At 37.8% G+C, this 19137-nt stretch overlaps 2 protein-coding genes across 4 annotated transcripts in view; both read right to left on the bottom strand.

Moving 5' to 3' along the window:
• The window catches only part of DDX46 (DEAD-box helicase 46), a 49648-nt gene that overhangs the window by 16575 nt on the left and 13936 nt on the right, over positions 1-19137 (bottom strand). For 2 of the 3 annotated variants that reach the window (XM_028148219.2, XM_028148224.2), the window contains exons 9-17: positions 18570-18690; positions 17851-18026; positions 16801-16922; positions 15347-15425; positions 13552-13634; positions 8961-9125; positions 8310-8472; positions 3454-3647; positions 8-145 (exon numbers count right to left, since the gene is read on the bottom strand). In XM_028148219.2, coding sequence (XP_028004020.1) covers positions 8-145; positions 3454-3647; positions 8310-8472; positions 8961-9125; positions 13552-13634; positions 15347-15425; positions 16801-16922; positions 17851-18026; positions 18570-18690 — 1241 coding nt within the window. The remainder of the gene's footprint in view (positions 1-7; positions 146-3453; positions 3648-8309; positions 8473-8960; positions 9126-13551; positions 13635-15346; positions 15426-16800; positions 16923-17850; positions 18027-18569; positions 18691-19137) is intronic. The other variant, XM_054717847.1, reaches the window with a different exon arrangement.
• LOC129149478 (60S ribosomal protein L38-like) lies at positions 2033-2356 on the bottom strand. The gene has a single exon (XM_054717848.1). The coding sequence runs from the start codon at positions 2354-2356 to the stop codon at positions 2144-2146; it is 213 nt and encodes a 70-aa protein (XP_054573823.1). The 3' UTR covers positions 2033-2143.

The following is a 19137-nucleotide window of genomic DNA, read 5'->3' as shown; positions in this document are numbered from 1 at the left end:
AACTCACAGCTTTCTGTTGATCTTTGAAGTCACTCCACAGTTTCTCTAGATCAGGAGGCACTGCAGTCCCAGACAATTCAAGAGCTTTAATGATGTCACCAGCATAGCGAGCTTGATCTTCTGTGATAAAAGTATATGCATAACCCTAATGCATAGTGAAAAGTAAAACTATTAGACACTAACAAGATGAATCCTATTTAGATCACAAGATAAAATCTAAACCACCCAATAAATCCACTTAAGACTCCATCACTAAAGTTTTAAGACCCTTAAAAAAGTACTACTAAATTGTCTAATGGCTGAAAGTTAAATATCTAAGTTTAATATTCAAAAATGAAGAGCAAAACCAGAAAGTATCTAATTTCTTATGCATAAGTAGAAACACATGTGAATTTATTTTATTTTTTAAAATATTTTTATTGATTTTAGAGGGGAAGGGAGATGGATATAGAAACATCAATAAGAGAATCATTGATCAGCTGCCTCCTGCAAGCCCCACACTGGGGATCTAGTCTGCAACCCAGGGATGTGCCCTGACCAGGAATGGAACCTTGACCTCCTGGTTCATAGATTCACACTCAACCACTGAGCCATGCGGGCCAGGCACATTGATTTTACACAATTGCACTGTCGTACACATTTAATATAGCATTTTCCTTCCCTTTTGGGCTTATGTTCCCTTTCTCTACTAGTGCACCACTCTACCTCATACCAGTTTCCTAGAATGTAGCTTCCCATATATTTAAGAGCAATAAAAGATATAAAACCATATGTGTGTATAATCATGGTATTTTTTAGATACAAAAGCAACTTGTTTTTTAAATTTATTTTTGTAACCATCTTGCAAAAATAAAATCAACTACATCACCTCGCTAGGATATTCTAAAGTCTAAGGCACCATATGTCCCAGCAGCTTTTTGGTTCAGGCAAGAGAAAGACAAGTTAAAATACAGAAATAGCAAACTCAGATTGCCATCTTCACAAAATGCTTTGCCCCTCCCATTGAAATGTTATAAAATTTAAAACATGGTTTAGTATTTTATTTCAGGAATATCTAATCACCAGATTTGACCCATGGTCTGTTTCTATACTGCCTATGAGCTAAGAATGGTATTACATGTTTTGAAGATTGTGTACAAATGTATACACACACATACATGACAGAGATCACATGTGGCCCCAAAAGGCTACAATTTTATTTTTTAAAATATATTTTTAGACTTCAGAGAGGGAGATAGAAACATCAATGATGAGCCCTAGGCGGGTTTGCTCAATGGTTAGAGTGTCGGCCTGCAGACTGAAGGGTCCCAGGTTTGATTCCAATCAAAGGGCACAGGGCATGTACCCCCTTCCTCGGCTGCAGGATCAATCCCTGGCCCGGATGCAGTCTCAGGAGGCAACCAATCAATGTATCTCTCACATGGATGTTTCTTGTGAAGACCCACGTCCCGCGTGGTTCAGGGTTCAGGGTTCAGGCTCTGGAAGAGGAGCCGCGTGCAAATGAAAGAGACGAGGCAAGAAATAATAATTTGGAAATTGGGGGGCCAGGCGGGAGCCCAACGCAAGAGGAAGGACTCCGCTTGGGCTCAGGCCTTGCCATCCTTTTATTCAATTTGGGATACACCTATAGCCCTTAGGCAGGCAATTCCAGTAACAGGCAGACTATCTTATCAGTAAGGCTTTACAGGACTGTCCGGTGGGGAAGATGCTTCAGCTCCCACTGTCTGGACTAAACAGTGGGTGCAGAGCTCTGACCTTTGCCAGGGCTCAAGGGTCACCAGTATTCTGGGCACCTTGTCCACACCTCTCTGCTAGAGAAGACAATAGGTGGCTTCCCACAGTTTCTCTCACTGTCTCTCCCCCTCCCCTCCACTCTCTAAAAATCAATGGAAAAATATCCTCAGATGAGGACAAAATAAATAAATTAATTAATTAAACATCAATGATGAGAGATAATCATTGATCAGCTGCCTCCTACCTGTCCCCTACTGGGGATCAAGCCTGCAACCCGGGCATGTGTCCTGACCAAGAATCAAACCGTGACCTCCTAGTTCACTGGTCGACTGAGCCACACCAGCTAGGCTACAATTTTATTTTTTTAAGTTTTAAACATTTTAATACAATTCAAGTAAGTATGTCTGGTTCATTTCAGTTCCTTCACTGCCAAACTAGGGGACAGGGACTGCATCAATTTCTCTGACTTTTCTATAACTGTGATGACCATGGAATAAAGATATCTGTTGCATCCAATTTTAAACTTCACATTATCCTCATTTTTCTTGATCTTGACAGATTTGGCATCCTTTTGCCTGGCTATCAGCACTAAGTCCTTGATTTCTTTAATTTTGTAAGGCATGACTATGAAGCATGGGAGAGCGCATGGCCAGCACCTTGAATTACCCCATTCCCACACACTGCCCTCAAGAATGTCAAGACACCAAAGGCTACAATATTTACTACCTGGTTCTTTACATAAATGGTTTCCCAAATCCACAGAATAACTCAGGTTAAAAGAATAAATGCCATCAATTAGCTGTGTAACCTTGGACAAGTAACTTTATTTCTATGTGCCTCAACTTTTCTCATCTATTAAATAGGATAGTATTATTCACCTCAAAGAGAAGTTGTGACGATGAAATGACAAACATAAAGCACTTCTGTGCCTGGCACTTAATCAGTACTCCATATATATAACCTATTACTATTAACGTTATTATTGCTTCAGTATGCAGAAATGACTAGGGTTGGAATATCAACCATATCATCATCAATGTTTCCAACAGCAAAATATTCTGCTCCTTCAAAAAGAATGAATTAAACAACAAACAAGCAAACAAACAAAAAAGAAAGAAAAACTAACAAGCAAAAAGAATGAAGTAGACCTGTATACTTACTGGAATACCTGAGTCAAAGAAGCAAGTGATATGTATGTGCATTGGTGGAGGGGACAAAAACAGGGGTGATAGGAATAGGTTTGAGTATATTTTATGATCCCACATATTTTTAAAAAACCAATGAAAGATTCTAAACCAAATACATAGATGTACATAGAAACTTTAGGCAGGTAAAAAATCCTAAAAGGGGACACAAATGGTTAACACCATCTAACTACAGAGAATAGCTTGGTATCTGGTAATTTCCAAAATATGTAGACATGTGTAATTTTAACAATACTTAGACATACATATGCACGTGATGAACACCTCAACTATTCCTCAAGAGAGAGAGATATCTATGTTAGAGAGGAATATCGACCACCAGGGATCAAGCCCAAAACCCAGGCATGTATCCTGGCGGACTGAACCGGAAACAGACATGCCCAACCAAGCCACCCTGGCCAGGCTGATGGAGGATTTTTAAATGTTTCCATAACTCTGATTACGTACTCCTTAAAACAGTAAAGAAACACTTAGATTTTAATATAATAAAAATCAACTTAAAATTTTTTTTTACTTTGTTGCCTGCTCTTCCAGTTCGTCCTGCTCTGTGTACATAATCTTCATAATGGTTGGGGCAGCTGTAATTTACTACAAGAATCAGATGTTTCACATCTAAACCTCGGGCAGCAACAGAAGTGGCCACAAGAAGTTTGCAGGTCCCATTCTTAAAGTCATTTATGATGCTATCTCTGTCATATTGATCAATACCTGCAAGTAAATGACACATAAGAATTGTAAAATCTCATGTTCAAATTAAACTTTCCACTTCCTCTGACACTCAGAGAAAGAAGTTAAGCACAGAGTAAAGAATCCAATTTATTTTGACCACACTTCCAACAACTACAATATAGAAAATAAAACACTATGAAAATTTCACTGCAAGATCAAAGGCTAATGCTATTAACTCATTTATGAATCTTTCAAATCTACCCTTGCTTGCCCCCTTTCTTATCTAGAAGGCTTGTAACTGCAGCAGCCCAATCTCAGAATCACTAGCCTAAACTTACTTAGGGAGCAACAGAAGGCATGTACATTCAGCCTATATTGACAGGATTCAGATCTTTTCTCCTGTAGGGTTTATAGTCTTGCTACTCAGTTTTATCCAAGGACCAGAAGCAGCATCACATGGAAGCTTGTTAGAAATTCAGAATCTCAGATGCTACCCCAAATTACTGAATCAGATTTTGCATTTTAACAAAATATGTGGGTGATTACACATGCACATTAGTGTTTGAGGTACACTAATAAAACCTACCTAATAGGATCTCTCTTAAATGTAACCCAAGAGCCTCACACTGAGAGACAAAGCAGAGCATAAAATGCCAAAATGTTCTATTACAAGAAGCTCAGTCCACATATTTATTTGATGACAGGTCCCAGGCATCTCTAGTAGTTAGAGAGGGGAATGGAAAAGATTCTCAAACCTTGAAATTAATTTTTGCAGCAGAAAATAATTTTTTAAATTTATTGACTGATTTTAGAGAGAGAGGAAGGGAAATGTCTGTTTGTTGTTCCACCCATCATGCATTCACTGGTTGACTCCTGTGTGTGCCCTGACCAGGGACTCAACCTGCAACCTTGGTGTACTGGGACAATGCTCTAACCAACTGAGCAACCCAGCCAGGGCTAAAATTCAAAATGTACTCTTCAAAGACTGAATTGAAGAAAGTATTTGGACCTTATGTCAAGGAAACTAGGATCCAACACTGTACCCAAAAGTCTTATCAGAAAAATAATGGAATTAACATCAATATATTTAACTTTATAAGTAAAAGATACCAAAACTTTTAATTTAGCCTGAGGTATTCTGACTACTAACCCAACTGTGTGAATTTCATGCAAGTGAATATAATATGCTAATTAAAGTATATGGAATGCCTGCCCAGCAACCATTAAGCCTCTTCTTTTTTAACATGCCTTTATTCACATATCCATCCATCCAATACTTAGTCATTTTTATCAAACCAGGGATGAACCCAATTCTGTCTTAGGAGGTGAATTATGATTAGTGTAAAACCAGCCCTTCTTAAACTTTTGTGCTAATAAGAACCAGTCCTGGCTGGTGTGGTTCAATTGGTTGGAGCAATGTCAGGGCAAATCTAGTCCGGGCACGTGCAGGAGACAACCAATCAATGTTTCCCTCACATCAATGTTTCCCTCTCTCTCTCTCTCTTTCTAAAAAATCAATCAGCCCAGCCGGTGTGGCTCAGCGGTTGAGCATCGACCTATGAACCAGGAGGTCGAAGTTCGATTCCAGGTCAGGGCACATGCCTGGATTGCGGGATTGATCTCCAATAGGAGACGTGCGGGGGTGGGTGGGGAGGGGGGGGGGCAGCCAATGGATGATTCTCCTCATCATTGATATTTCAATCTCTCTCTCCTCCTTTCCTCTCTGAAATAAAAATTAAAAAACACTTAAAAAAAATCAATGAAGCCTGGCCAGCATTGCTTAGTGGTTGAGCATCGACCTATGGACCAGGAGGAGGTCATGGTTTGATTCCTGATCAGGGCACAGGCCTGAGTTGCAGTTTCGATCCCCAGTGTGGGGCATGCAGAAGGCAGCCAATCGGTGATTCTCTCTCATCACTGATGATTCTATCTCTCTCTCCCTCTCACTTCCTCTCTCAAATCAATAAAGATATATTAAAAAATAATAAAATAAAATATTTTTATTGATTTCAGAGAGGGAGAAGGAAAGAGAAATAGAAACATCAATAGAAAATATTTTTTTAAAAGAATAATGAAAACGCCCTCACATGAGGATTTTTAAAGTAATTAATTAATTAATAAGGACCAGACCCAGAGAGCTTTAGTTTATTGTAGGTCATCTTTATTAATATTTACTTACAAATTTTTTTTTTTTTTTAGAGAAAAAGAAAGGGAGCGGGAGAGAGAGACAAACATCGATATAAGAGTGAAACATTGCCGAGACCGGTTTGGCTCAGTGGATAGAGCGTTGGCCTGTGGACTCAAGGGTCCCAGGTTTGATTCCAGTCAAGGGCATGTACCTTGGTTGCGGGCACATCCCCAGTAGGGAGTGTGCAGGAAGCAGCTGATCAATGTTTCTCTCTCATTGATGTTTCTAACTCTCTCTCCCTCTCCCTTCCTCTCTCTGTAAAATATCAATAAAATATATTAAAAAAAAAAGAGTGAAACATTGATCAGCTGCCTCCTGCACACCCTATACTGGGGATTGAGCCCTGACTGGGAATTGAACCAGCAACCTTTCGATGCACGTTACATTGACCAACCAAGTGATCCACACTGGCCAGGGCGCAAATTTCTTCAATGTCTGGCTTAATAGAAGATAGGTGAAGTTATTATATCTTCTATATTCAATTTGTTCAATATAACATGCCATGCAGCCACTAGAAAACTACACTACACACCCATGAGAGAATGAAAAAGGCAAATAATATGATGGGGTTATTATGGAAATACTCTTGACTTCATGAACCCCCTGAAAGTGTCCAGGACAATAGTTTAAGAACCATAATCATTCACTCCCCTTGCCTGTGAATGATTTCAGCATAAGCATGTGATACAATTTTGATCCAAGAGGCAAAAGTACAGATAGGGATTTATGGGAAACATTTCCTCATTTATATAAAACACACACATTTTCATTCATGTAGAAGCTCTTTTAGGACCAACTCTACTGCAGATAACAACTATAAATTCTGGACAAAATATAAAGAACAACTACCTGAAGGCACCAGAGTGACTAAAAGCAGACAGAAACTGGAAAAAAGTTGGTATGTGGAAGAATATAATGATATTGGGTTGAAGATTATTCAGGATTCTCTTTTATTTATTTATTTATTTTAAACTTGGGAGGAGGAGGAGCCTGGGCAGCCAGGTAGGAAGTCAAAACCTGAGTAGAAGAGTGTTACTGCCTTGGCAGGTTGCTAGCATGTTCGATTCCCTTGGCTGCATGTTCCCCAGCCCTGGTAGGGGCTCATGCGGGAGGCCAACCAATGTGTCTCCCTTCCACTCTCTCTAGGAATCAATGGAAAATATATCCTCCGGCGAGGAATAGAAAAAAGCAAAGAAATACAGTTTTAGTAACAAGAAAGAGAATAAAAAATTCAGGACAAACTCAGGACCAGAAAAGAGCGCTATACTGAATTATGCATAAAAATGCCGCCCGTCCGAAACCGGTTTGGCTCAGTGGATAGAGCGTCGGCCTGCGGACTGAAAGGTCCCGGGTTCGATTCCGGTCAAGGGCATGTACCTTGGTTGCGGGCACATCCCCAGTGGGGGCTGTGTAGGAGGCAGCTGATCAATGTATCTCTCTCATCGATGTTTCTAACTCTCTATCTCTCTCCCTTCCTCTCTGTAAAAAATCAATAAAATATATATATTTTTTTAAAAAATGCCGCCCATTACAAAAAAGACTGAGTTTGAAATATGGATCAAATCAAGTTGATACCCTGTTTAAAAAACAAGATTCCCACATATGTAAGTCCCAATATACTTAACAATGGTGACAGTACAAATAAAATGTTACTTTATAATGTCAATTAAAGCTCTAATTTGAATCATGAAAACCGCTAAGTAATATGATACAATGAAAAAAATAAAACATGAATCAGAAATTCTTAATTTCAATTCCTCCTTATCTGATTAATGGCTAGAGAATTTGGTCAAACCAATGTATTATTTTAACTCAATAATGGATTAATATTAATGACTAGAGGCCCGGTGCATGAAACTCATGCATGGAGGGGGGAGCCCTCAGCCCAGCCTGCACCCTCTCCAATCCGGGATCCCTCTCACAATTCTGGATCCCTCTCACAATCCTGGACTGCTGGCTCCTAATTGCTCACCTGTCTGCCTGCCTGGTCACCCCTTACTGCCCCCCCCCTTGCTGGCCTGGTCGCCCCTAACTGCCCCCCACTGCTGGCCTGGTCGCCCCCAACTGCCCCCATGCCAGCCTAGTCACCCCTCACTGCCCCCCCCCCCCCGCCAGCCTGGTCACCCCCAACTGCACACCCTCCCCCTGCCGGCCTGGTCGCCTCCAACTGCCCTCCCACTGCTGCCCTAGTCGCCCCCAACTGCCCCCGCCACTGGCCTGGTCACCCCAAATGCCCCCCCTCGCCAGCCTGGTCACCTCACGCAGCCTGCTATTCAGTCGTTTGGTCATCCCTCACTAAACCCCCTGCCAGCCTGGTCATGGGCAGCCAACTTGTGAGGGTGTGAGGATCAATTTGTATATTACCTCTTTAGTATATAGGATAGTGCTGTTGTGATTAAACTGAGCTAGATGATATAAAATTTAGTTTTAAATTAAAAATACAAAGTAAATATTACCATTCAGAACACAGCACAATACTTGGCCAAGTATTTAACAATTTCCTTAAACATTACCTCCATGAAGAGACATGCAAGGATAAGATGCTCTCATCAAATCTTTCAGAAGACCATCAGCATGTTCCTGCTTATCCACAAATATAATAACAGATCCAGATTCCTGATAATGGCCCAGAAGCTCAAGTAACTTCAAGAATTTCTTTTCTTCTTCAATCACAATCTGAAAACACCAAATGTACCAAGGTAATGGAATAAAAACACAAATACATCTCATAAACCAAAATACTTGCTTTGTGGCAAATAATAAATGACAACACCTAAATCATTAGGAAGGATTAGAAAAATTTTGATTTGAATTAGTAAACCAGTAAGACCAAAAAAATTGTTAACTTACAAAGAATAAGAGGCTTGCAAATGTGGACAAATGATCATCTGTTCTCTCTGCCTCTTAACCTCACATCCTATTAACCAAAGAATAAGATAGCTACATGACATTTCCACCTACCAGTCCACTTCTGGTGGAAGAAACTACAAGAGCATCGTAAAACAGTCAGTTCCATGGAAAAGCACATATTCAAGTGTATCTGGTAAAATATTAAAAGCCTGCAGTTGATGTATGCTGTTTATTTTTAGAAATAATCTAACTACCTCACAAACAGTGATCCCAAAAGGTTCCCACATTGGGGATTTCGTAAGGATTATACCCACCACTTGTTGCTCCACATCCGAGCAAACCACACTCCTGCCTCCAACCTGCACTTCAATGGGTTTACTCAGGATTCTGCGAGCCAAAGCCTCCATAGCTCTGGGGAAAGTAGCTGAAAACATAACTGTCTGTCGGTCAGGGCGGACATTATCCACAATACGCATGACCTGAGAAAACATAAGTCAATATGGTAGTCGCTAAAAATCATGATATTAAAACCAAGTAGAAGGAACTTTTGAGAACATCTAGTCAATGACTTTTAAACTTCTTACCTTAGAATTCAACAATTTATTTTACCCCATTATTTGTTCCTCTCATAATTTCCCTCTTTCAAGAAATAGCAATTCTAGTCATCCACATGTTTAAGCCAAAAATCTAGGAGCCATCTTTGACTACCCTCTTTCTTTCTCATCACACAACCAATCCATTAACAAATTCAAGAGTCTCAATTTTCAAACTGTATCTAGGATCTAATCATTCTCCATTTAACATTACTTTTTTATTATTATTTATTGTCTAATGTTTTATATATGTCTTTTTCCCCAACTCAGTGGTCAGCAAACTCATTAGTCAACAGAGCAAAATATCAACAGTACAACGATAGAAATTTCTTTTGAGAGCCAAATTTTTTAAACTTAAACTTTTTTTTTTTAATATATTTTATTGATTTTTTACAGAGAAGAAGGGAGAGAGATAGAGTTAGAAACATCGATGAGAAACATCCATCAGCTGCCTCCTGCACACCTCCTACTGGGGATGTGCCTGCAACCAAGGTACATGCCCTTGACCAGAATCGAACCCAGGACCTTTCAGTCCGCAGGCTGACGCTCTATCCACTGCGCCAAACCGGTTTCAGCTAAATTTCTTCTAACACCACTTCAAAATAGACTCTCCCAGGCCATGGTATTTTGTGGAAGAGCCACACTTAAGGGGCCAAAGAGCCGCATGTGGCTCGTGAGCCGAAGTTTGCCAACCACAGACCCTTACCCCCAAGCCATTCCCACCACGGGCAAGCCCCCACCGCCTCAGTGCCTGTGTCCATTGGTTATGCTAATATGCATGCATACAAGTCCTTTGGTTGCTCTCTAACCTCCCCGCTCCCCTACCATTTGTCTCTTGATCTATTCTTGTTCAGCCAATTATGTTGATCATTATATCCCACATATGAGTGAGATCATGTGATATTTATCTTTCTCCAACTGGCTTATTTCGCTTAGCATAATGCTTTCCAGTTTCATCCATGCTGTTGCAAATGGTAAAAGTTCCTTCTTTTTTTAGGGGCATAGTATTCCATTGTGTAGATGTACCACAGTTTTTTAATCCACTCATCTGCTGATGGACATTTAGGCTATTTCCAAATCTTAGCTATTATAAATTGTGCTGCTATGATTAATATTACTATTTACCTTCATTTATTCAACACGTTTTTACTGAGCAACCATTATGTGCCAGGCATTTTCTAAATGTTTGAATAGGCAATGAAAATACACAAAAACTTGTCTTCATGGAGCTTATATTCTAATAAGGTAGACAGGTAAGTATATTATGTGTCAAATGGTGATAAAAACTACAGAATGAAATAGAACAATGAAAATGAACATATTGCCCTAACGGGTTTGGCTCAGTGGATAGAGCGTCGGCCTGCGGACTCAAGGGTCCCAGGTTCGATTCCGGTCAAGGGCATGTACCTTGGCTGCGGGCACATCCCCAGTAGGGGGTTTGCAAGAGGCAGCGATTGATGTTTCTCTCTCATCGATGTTTCTAACTCTCTATCCCTCTCCTTTCTTCTCTGTAAAAAATCAATAAAACATATTTAAAAAAATGAACATATTGTTGAGTGGATGGGCTACAGGCAACAATTGCCTCAGTGTCTATAGAGCACTGGAGGAATCAAGAAGTCCTAGGATGGGGGGGGGGGGGTAATGGTAAGATATGTACACATATAATACCTCAATAAAAAAAAAAAAAGTCCTAGGATTCTAGTAATGACTAGTATAAACAAGAAAGAAAAAAACAAAAACGGCCCTAGCCAGTTTGGCTCAGCAGATAGAGCAATGGCCTTCAGACTGAAGGGTCCCGGGTTTGATTCCGGTCAAGGGCACATATCTGGGTTGCGGGCTCAATCCCCAGTAGAGGGTGTGCAGGAGGCAGCCAATCAATGATTCTCTTGAACCATTGATGTTTCTATCTCTCCCTCCCCCTTTCTCTCTGAAATCAATAAAAAAGGTATATTTTTTAATTAAAAAAAAGTTTTTTAAGGGAAAAAAAAAAAGCCCTGGCCAGTGTGGTTCAGTAGGTTGGAGCGTCATCTTGTGCACCAAAGGGTCTCGGGTTCAATTCTCAGTTAGGACACATACCCAGGCTGCAGGTTTGATCCCTGGTCAGGGTATGTACAGGAAGCAACCAACAGATGTTTCTTTCTCTCTCTTATCAGTGTTTCTCTCCCTCTCCTCCTCTACCTTCCTCTCTAAAATCAATAAACATATCCTTGGGTGAGCATTAAAAAAACTTTTTTTGCTCTGGTCGGTGTTCTCAGTGGTTAGAGCATTGGCCCAGACACAGAAGGGTCTCAGGTTCGATTCCCAGTCAAGGGCATGTACCTCGGTTGCAGGTTCATTCCTGGACCTCAGTCAGAGTGCATGCAGGAGGCAACCAATCAATGTGTCTCTCTCACATCAATGTTTCTCTCTCTCTCTCTCCCTTCCCTTCCAGTCTCTCTAAAAATTAATGGAAAAAATATCTCTGGGTGAAGATAAACAAAAAACAAACAAAAAAAATTTTTTTAATTTAAAAAAAAAAACACATGATAGTTTCAAGGTAGGTAGTGGTGAGTGGTTAGAAATAGGAAGGGTGAATGAAGGTCATGACAAGAATATAAAGAATTTTAGGATCACATTTTCACTCCGAAGAAAATCTGAGAAAGGGACAGTCCTAGACAAGGCACTTGCATTTACAACATAAATCCTGAGTTCCTGGCCCAAACCTCAACCACCTCTCATCTGGATTACTTCAACTGTCTCCTAACAGGTCTCCCTGGCTTCACTCCTGCCCAATCTGAAATATCCTCCACCCACATGCCAGTGCTTTCAGTTAAAGACTACTGGTTGTCCAGAGGCATTTACTGTCCTCCTTCCCTTGGGAAAAAAAACAAAAAACAAACCTGTAAAGAATGCTACTAAGTCCTCTACTCCAAGCTAAATTTCTTCACCCCTTTAACTATATTTCACATGGCTCAAGTGTTACCGTATCCTCTTTACTCACTTTTGCACTCCTCTATATCTCATTTAGAATGTGGTCCTTAATTCTAAACACACTACATACACTATCATATAACAGGCAATACATTTTTGGAGAATACATGAATAATTGAAAAGACAGAATATAATTTTAATCTTATCCCTTCCTAAGCCCCATTTCTATTACTGCAGTGTGTGATTTAAAAAAAAAATTTTTTTGGCCCAGGCTGGGCAGGCAGCCATTGGTTAGACCATTCCATATACACCAAAGTTATGGGCTTGATCCACCCTAGGCGCACATACAAGAATCAATCAATGAATTAATAAATAAGTGGAGCAATAAATTGATGTTTCTCTCTCTCATAAATAAACTTTAGCAACTCACGTTGCTCTTCTCCACCCCCTCCTTTTTTTTGTTTTGTTAATTCTTCCCCAAGGATATTTTTCCATTGATTTTTTTTTAATATATTTTATTGATTTTTTACAGAGAGGGAGAGTTAGAAACATCGATGAGAGAGAAACATTGATCAGCTGCCTCTTGCACACCCCCTACTGGGGATGTGCCTGCAACCAAGGTACATGCCCTTGACCGGAATTGAACCTGGGACCCTTGAGTCCACAGGCCGACACTCTATCCACTGAGCCAAACCGGTTTCGGCTTTCCATTGATTTTTAAAGAGAGGGGAAGGGAGAGGGAGAGAGAGAGAGAGAGAAACATCCATGTGAGAGAGACACATCAATTGGTTGCCTCCTACACACATCCCAACCAGATATGTGCCCATGACTGTAATCAAATCTGTGACCTTTCAGTTCGCAGGCCGACACTCTATCCGCTGAACCAAACTGGCTAGGGCAAACATTACTCTTGTTAAGAAAATTTTCTACCATCTTTTAACATGTATTGTTCTAAGTTTATAGCACTGAAATTTATGTTTGAGCAAATAGCATGTGTCAGGTAGTCTAAGCTAGGCAAATGCTTTGGGCATCAGTTTTTACAACTGGAGAATTTAAATATGTGCTATCTAGATCACTTAGGTAATTAAAAGCAAGAATTAAAGCAATGTATTTGGACATTAAAAACTACTAAATATGAAATATGAAAGCTTAAATTTCTTTTATTAGCATTCCAATTCTAATTTTACCAATTATGGTTTAGATGGCTAAGTAAAGCCTGCATGAACACCTCTTGAATGAGTTATATAAAGAATTAAAAACATAAATACCTATTTCAATTTCTTATGTCCCCAACCCACATAGCAGAAATGCGAGAATTTTTAAAACCTTACAAAAATTACAGTCTCATAGTTGTTACATGGTTTATTTTATAGTTCAAAACTCTACGGAATTGAATGATTACCTGTGGTTCAAAACCCATATCGAACATTCTGTCTGCTTCATCTAAAACAACATATGTCACTCTTCGAAGATTTGTGACCCGACCTAAAATAAGGGGAGGTGAAAAAAAGACAAAAAGAAAACTAAAAATCAGTCACAATTCATTTTATGGCTACCAAGAACATTACAAAACTGTAAAGGGAACTAAAATGCCTGACTTAACCAGAGGGGTAAGTTAGGTATCTTTAAACAGTGAAAAGAAATTTTGGTCTACAATGTCTTAACTAATGGCAAATACTTTCTGACAATGGGTATATGAGGCCCTTTATTTGTCAAACTCTTCTCTTGCATACCATCATAGGGCCTGAAGAACCTGTAAAATTCAGAAAACAGCCCTCTCCAAAACACATCATAAAACTAAGACTGAGATGAAGCATCGAGCCACATCAGCCATTATCTGACAGCATCACCTAGGAAAAAACATATTAGAGATTACAGCGTATGTGTGGAAAGCAAATGCCAGTGCTAACTATTCCAAATGCAGAAAACCTCTCTTTATATTACCTTATAACCTACTTCCATTAGTCAGAAACTTCTAATGGGCATGTCAAAACATTAATGAGAAGCTATGCAACACAATTAGGTAACTATCACATTACATGAAAACTAAATACCAAATGTATTACATGGATATGTTTTTTAATATATAGATTAAAAAATCCAATTTTATTACATTCTCCCACGGGTTTAAAGAAATGTGACAGGCTTCTTAGCTAGTAAAAATTACATACATACACAGGAAACCCTTTCTAAGCAATTAACACAAGCACTTCTATCAATTGTTGAATCAATCACCTGGCAAGCAGTTATTAAATATAAACTGAAAGGATAGATAAGGGAAAAAGGTAAAATTAATCAAGATGAATTTCAGGAGGAGACTTAATGCAGCATTGAGAAAAAACAAGGGATTATTTCAACATCCAACCAAAAACTTTCATATGCTGTACAATTTCAATGTCACTTTGTCAACTTCATATAGTATTAGAATTAAATAGATACAGAAATTCAAGCAGAATGCTATTAGAAACATGCACTATTTGGGTTTTTATACTCTATTATATATATACTAACTACTGCAACAAAAACCTTTGAAAGTATTTTCTTCAAAAAATAGAATTGAGTCCAAATAAATGTTTTCTAATATTTAAGTATTCCATACCAAAATCTGCAGCCCCAAGTAATTTTGTAAGGTTGGGAACAGCATTAAATTACCTACCTTTGATGGTTTAAGTCTCGGAAGCCCAGTTCTATAAATCTTGAAGGGCCTTTCTCCACAGAAGTTAAATAATGTCAACAGTTTAGTAACAGTTTTGACAGGGAATAATTGAACAAAGCACAACATTTGAGCTAAAAACATGCAATATTTACAAAAGATAAAGTTTCTTGAAGCTGCAATATCTTAATTGATCCAGTATTGTAAGAAAATACTAGCACCTGTGGAGAAAAAAATATCTAAATTTTGTAATGAAAAAAGAGATAGTTCCTCTTCCTTTTAAAAGGAAAATTAGGCTAAACTTGGATTAAGAATCCATGTTAAGTGCTAAAAACATCAGTTAGTTCTAAAAAGAAATTTTCACTTAAATTGCAAAAATATTATGAACACTTACAACAATAAGCTTGTTACAATACAAATTTTAAGATATTACAGCTTTAAGAAGTTATGTAGAAACCCTTTGATGGTTTCTTGTTTCTGCTGTGATTTAACAAAAATGTATATAATCCAAAAAGGAGAAAAGAGAAAAAAATACCCAACTTACCACTGTTAGCTGCTAACATGTCAATCATTCGACCAGGTGTACAAACAATAATTTCAGCACCTCTTTTCAGTTCAGCAATCTAATAAAAAAATATGAACTCTTATAGTCTATTTATAACTAGTGCTTATTTAAAGAGATTTGAGAATACTTCCAGGTTCCTTGGCACAACTCCATAGTGTAAGAAGCTGAGGTCTGATTAGAAGAATCCGAAGCTTCCTACTTAATATACTGAAATGCTGGAGTACTGCTAATATGTATATAATCCAAAAAGGAGAATTCATGTTTTCTCCTTTTTGGATTATATAACTTCAAAATCAATGAAAATCAGAGATTTTTTTACCAATTATAATTTGACACAGTCCCTCAAAACCAAAAAGAACATGAGATAGCAGTAAATAAAGCGATTACATATAAGATCAATGTTTTTAAAATGAATTGTTTCCATTAGTGAATCATGAAATCAATACACACAAACAGCATTTTGAAAATGAAATAGAGTGAAAAATATCAGAATGTGTTAGACATTACAAAACTTTTGTTTGACTTCTTTATAAATATACTATGCGTGCATGTACAAGGTTATCTTTAAATGTATTTCTTACTATACTGTGGTAAAAAAACACACACAAAAAAAAAAACACACACACACACAAAGATAAACTTTGAAAACTAAGATCAAGTGTTTAAAATAGCATTGGGATAACAGAAGCAAATATTCCCAAAGTATGTTCTAGAACCTAAGAACAGGGTTTTGTGGTTAAATAAATTTTAAAAAATGCCATTTAACCCCATTCTTCTAGCATTACAATATAGTATATTTACGTATTAAAGACAAAGAGTCTTGCAGGAAAGAAACATGTTTTAACTTTGTACAATACAACATTTACAAAACTTATTTGACCATAGAACAAACCCAGTTTTTTCCTTCTTCTATTTAAAATATCCAATGACTATTACTCTTTAGAAGAGACCTGGAGAAATGCCAAACTAAAGAGAGTGAGTAAATGTATTTTTAAATAATTCTTTCTGAAATCACTTAAGAATTCAGCTAAAACTCTGATATTAATGCATCCCACCTTTCAAAGATGTCACATAAATTAGAGAAAATAAATACTGTCCAGGAATCAGAAGACTTAGGTTCTTGGTCAAACCACATCTTGTTAACCTAAAGACTTTGGTCACCTTACTTAACCTTTCTGAACATTTCCTTATCTCTAAAACAGAAAAAATATCTGCCTTTCTTGAGCAAAGAAAGAAGAGGAGAAATGGGAAGGCTAAAGTATAAGAAGGACTTAAAAATTCCAAAATATAACAATTCATTGTATTGTTTTCACACTTCATTCTTTAAGATTTTAGAAGCAATCACTATACAAAACACACAAAAAAATCACTTTTATGTTATTAAATCATTCAATTTAGGAATGAAAAAAACTGAATGTTCCTTTTATAACTACCTGCTCACTGATTCCTGTTCCTCCATAAACACAGACCACTCTAAGTCCCAAGGTCTTCGAAAACTTCTTACATTCTTTAGTAATTTGTAAAGCCAGTTCTCGAGTTGGAGTCATGATGACAGCTGAAAAGATAAATAAGTCAAAAGCCTAACCACCAAATCACTCTCTTTAAGAGGCTATGCGTTAAAGTGCTATATTTAACCTCTGTAATAAAGTTTAGATCTCAGTCTAATTTTTGTTTTAATTTTTTTATTCGCTTCCAAAAACCCTATTTTAGAAGCTTTATAATAGTAAAGATTGTGACGAAGAATTACTTTAAGTAGACTTAAGAACATGCTATAGGAAGATAAATCAGTTAAATGCCTACTCAACCACCAAGAAAATACTGGGTGGAAAAGAATGCAAATCATTCACAACTGCAAATCACAGAGCAAAGATAATCAAGTGACTCACTGTGCTGCAGAGCCATTCCCCGGTTTCCAGAAACAACCTTGGTCTGAGGGACACAGATAGAAGAAAAATATACTGCGCCCTAAATTTCCAAGAGGAGCTCGTAACAACCTTCCAAAACCCTATTCAAATTTGCAGAAAAGATGTCTGCCAAATGAATCAAGAAATCTGAATATGAAGACCAAATCCTAAATGAAATGCTGGCACTATAGCCTTTTAAGGCCAAAAAAGGGGAAACATGTTTCTTTATAATCCTCTATGTTGAGTTTATAAATCCACTGATACGGGGCTAAGAACAAACCTCAACATAAATAAACAGATAGATGCATGAGGAGTCTACCTGCCGAGTCAGAGTTTAAAAATTGAGCTGTGCCAGGAGAGGCTGTTTTTGTACTTCTGAGATGTCACTCCAGAGCTCTGAAGATTCTCACTCCACCTGCTGGTAAGGGGAAATCAGCCCCAAAGTGCCAAATTTATAAAGAAAATGTACATAAAGATATCTTTATTGTTATAATTAAGAATATCAAGTATCAGGTCTTTCTGATTAACTGACAACAAAATAGTTATCTGAATAAATAGTTTAATAGGAAAGAATTGTACCTATTGGCCCCTCTCCTTCTTCTAATGACCTCTGATCCATGATGTGTCTAAACATGGGCAACAGAAAAGCAATAGTCTTTCCGCTTCCGGTCTTGGCAATGCCAATCAAGTCTCGTCCAGACATTATAGCAGGAATTGCCTGAGTTTGGATTGGTGTGGGTTTTTCATAGCCATGCCTTAAAAAGAAAACCAAATGAAGACAAGGTAAAAGTTGAGATCTCTTGGGCTCTAAAAATTCCAGGAGAAAAAGGTTTTCTAAAATGTGGTATATTCCTACAATAAAATATTATTTGGCAAAAAGGAATACAGTCCTGAGACACTGTATATCATGGTTGAACTTTGAAAATAGGTTAAGTGGAAGTAGCCAGTCACAAAAGACTATACTGGTATGCTCCCATTTATATAAAATGTCCAGAATAGGCAAATCTATGGAGACAAAAGATTAGTGGTTGCCTAGGGTGAAGGAACAAGAAGACTAATGGATACAGATCTCTTTTGGGGATGATGAAAATGTTTAAAATTAGCTTATGGTGATGATTGCATAACCCCAATAATATACTAAAGAGTCATTTTGTTATTATGCAAATTATCTCAATAAAGTTGTTTAAGAAAAAATTGTTTTTCTATTGAGTAAAAATGCAACCAAGGGAGATATTTGTGTGAAAAGGCTACTTTTGAGTAGAAAACTTTGAAAATGTGGATAACCACTAACCACTTACTTTTTTAGAGAATTTAAGATCTTCATGGAAATTCCACACTGAACCCAAGATTTAATTGGTTTGGGGCAACCTTTTCCCTTGACAATAATGCCCTCCATTTCCAACCGAAAGACATTCACCTCTACAAAACAAAATCCAGATTAAAAACTCTTAATTATTGTTCTACTATTAGTGCCTTATATTTTTCAATTAGCCATGGTAAGATTAAGAATCTCCAATTCCTTTCCTAGTGTTAACACAGATTACTCCATAGAAAAGCTATTGGACAAAGCACTGAATAGCTCAGAGAGACAGAGACAGTTAAAGCAATTACTGGTTGCAACCAACAAAGGATGAAAGGAAATATCCCAATTTCTACAATTTGGCTTTTATTTTATCTTAAATTGCAAAGTAATAAAAAAACAATGATTGACAAGTAATACAATTGTCTTCTCCAAGCAGGAGTTGCCCAGATTATCCTTATTCTACCAATATTACAGATGCACATTGGTTCCTAACTCCCCAATCTCAAGAGCTAACAATATATTATTTGCTAATTTCACCTGAAGAGTATTTTCAACCCTAAAAT

Source organism: Eptesicus fuscus, chromosome 6, assembly GCF_027574615.1.
Source record: "Eptesicus fuscus isolate TK198812 chromosome 6, DD_ASM_mEF_20220401, whole genome shotgun sequence".
NCBI lineage: Eukaryota > Metazoa > Chordata > Mammalia > Chiroptera > Vespertilionidae > Eptesicus > Eptesicus fuscus.
Note: the sequence above shows the minus strand (reverse complement) of the source record. Positions and strands in the feature narration are given on the sequence as shown.

What these genes read in the sequence shown, in the direction of transcription:
- LOC129149478 (XM_054717848.1), bottom strand. Translation starts at nt 2,356, where the DNA reads ATGCCTTACAAAATTAAAGAAATCAAGGACTTAGTGCTGATAGCCAGG.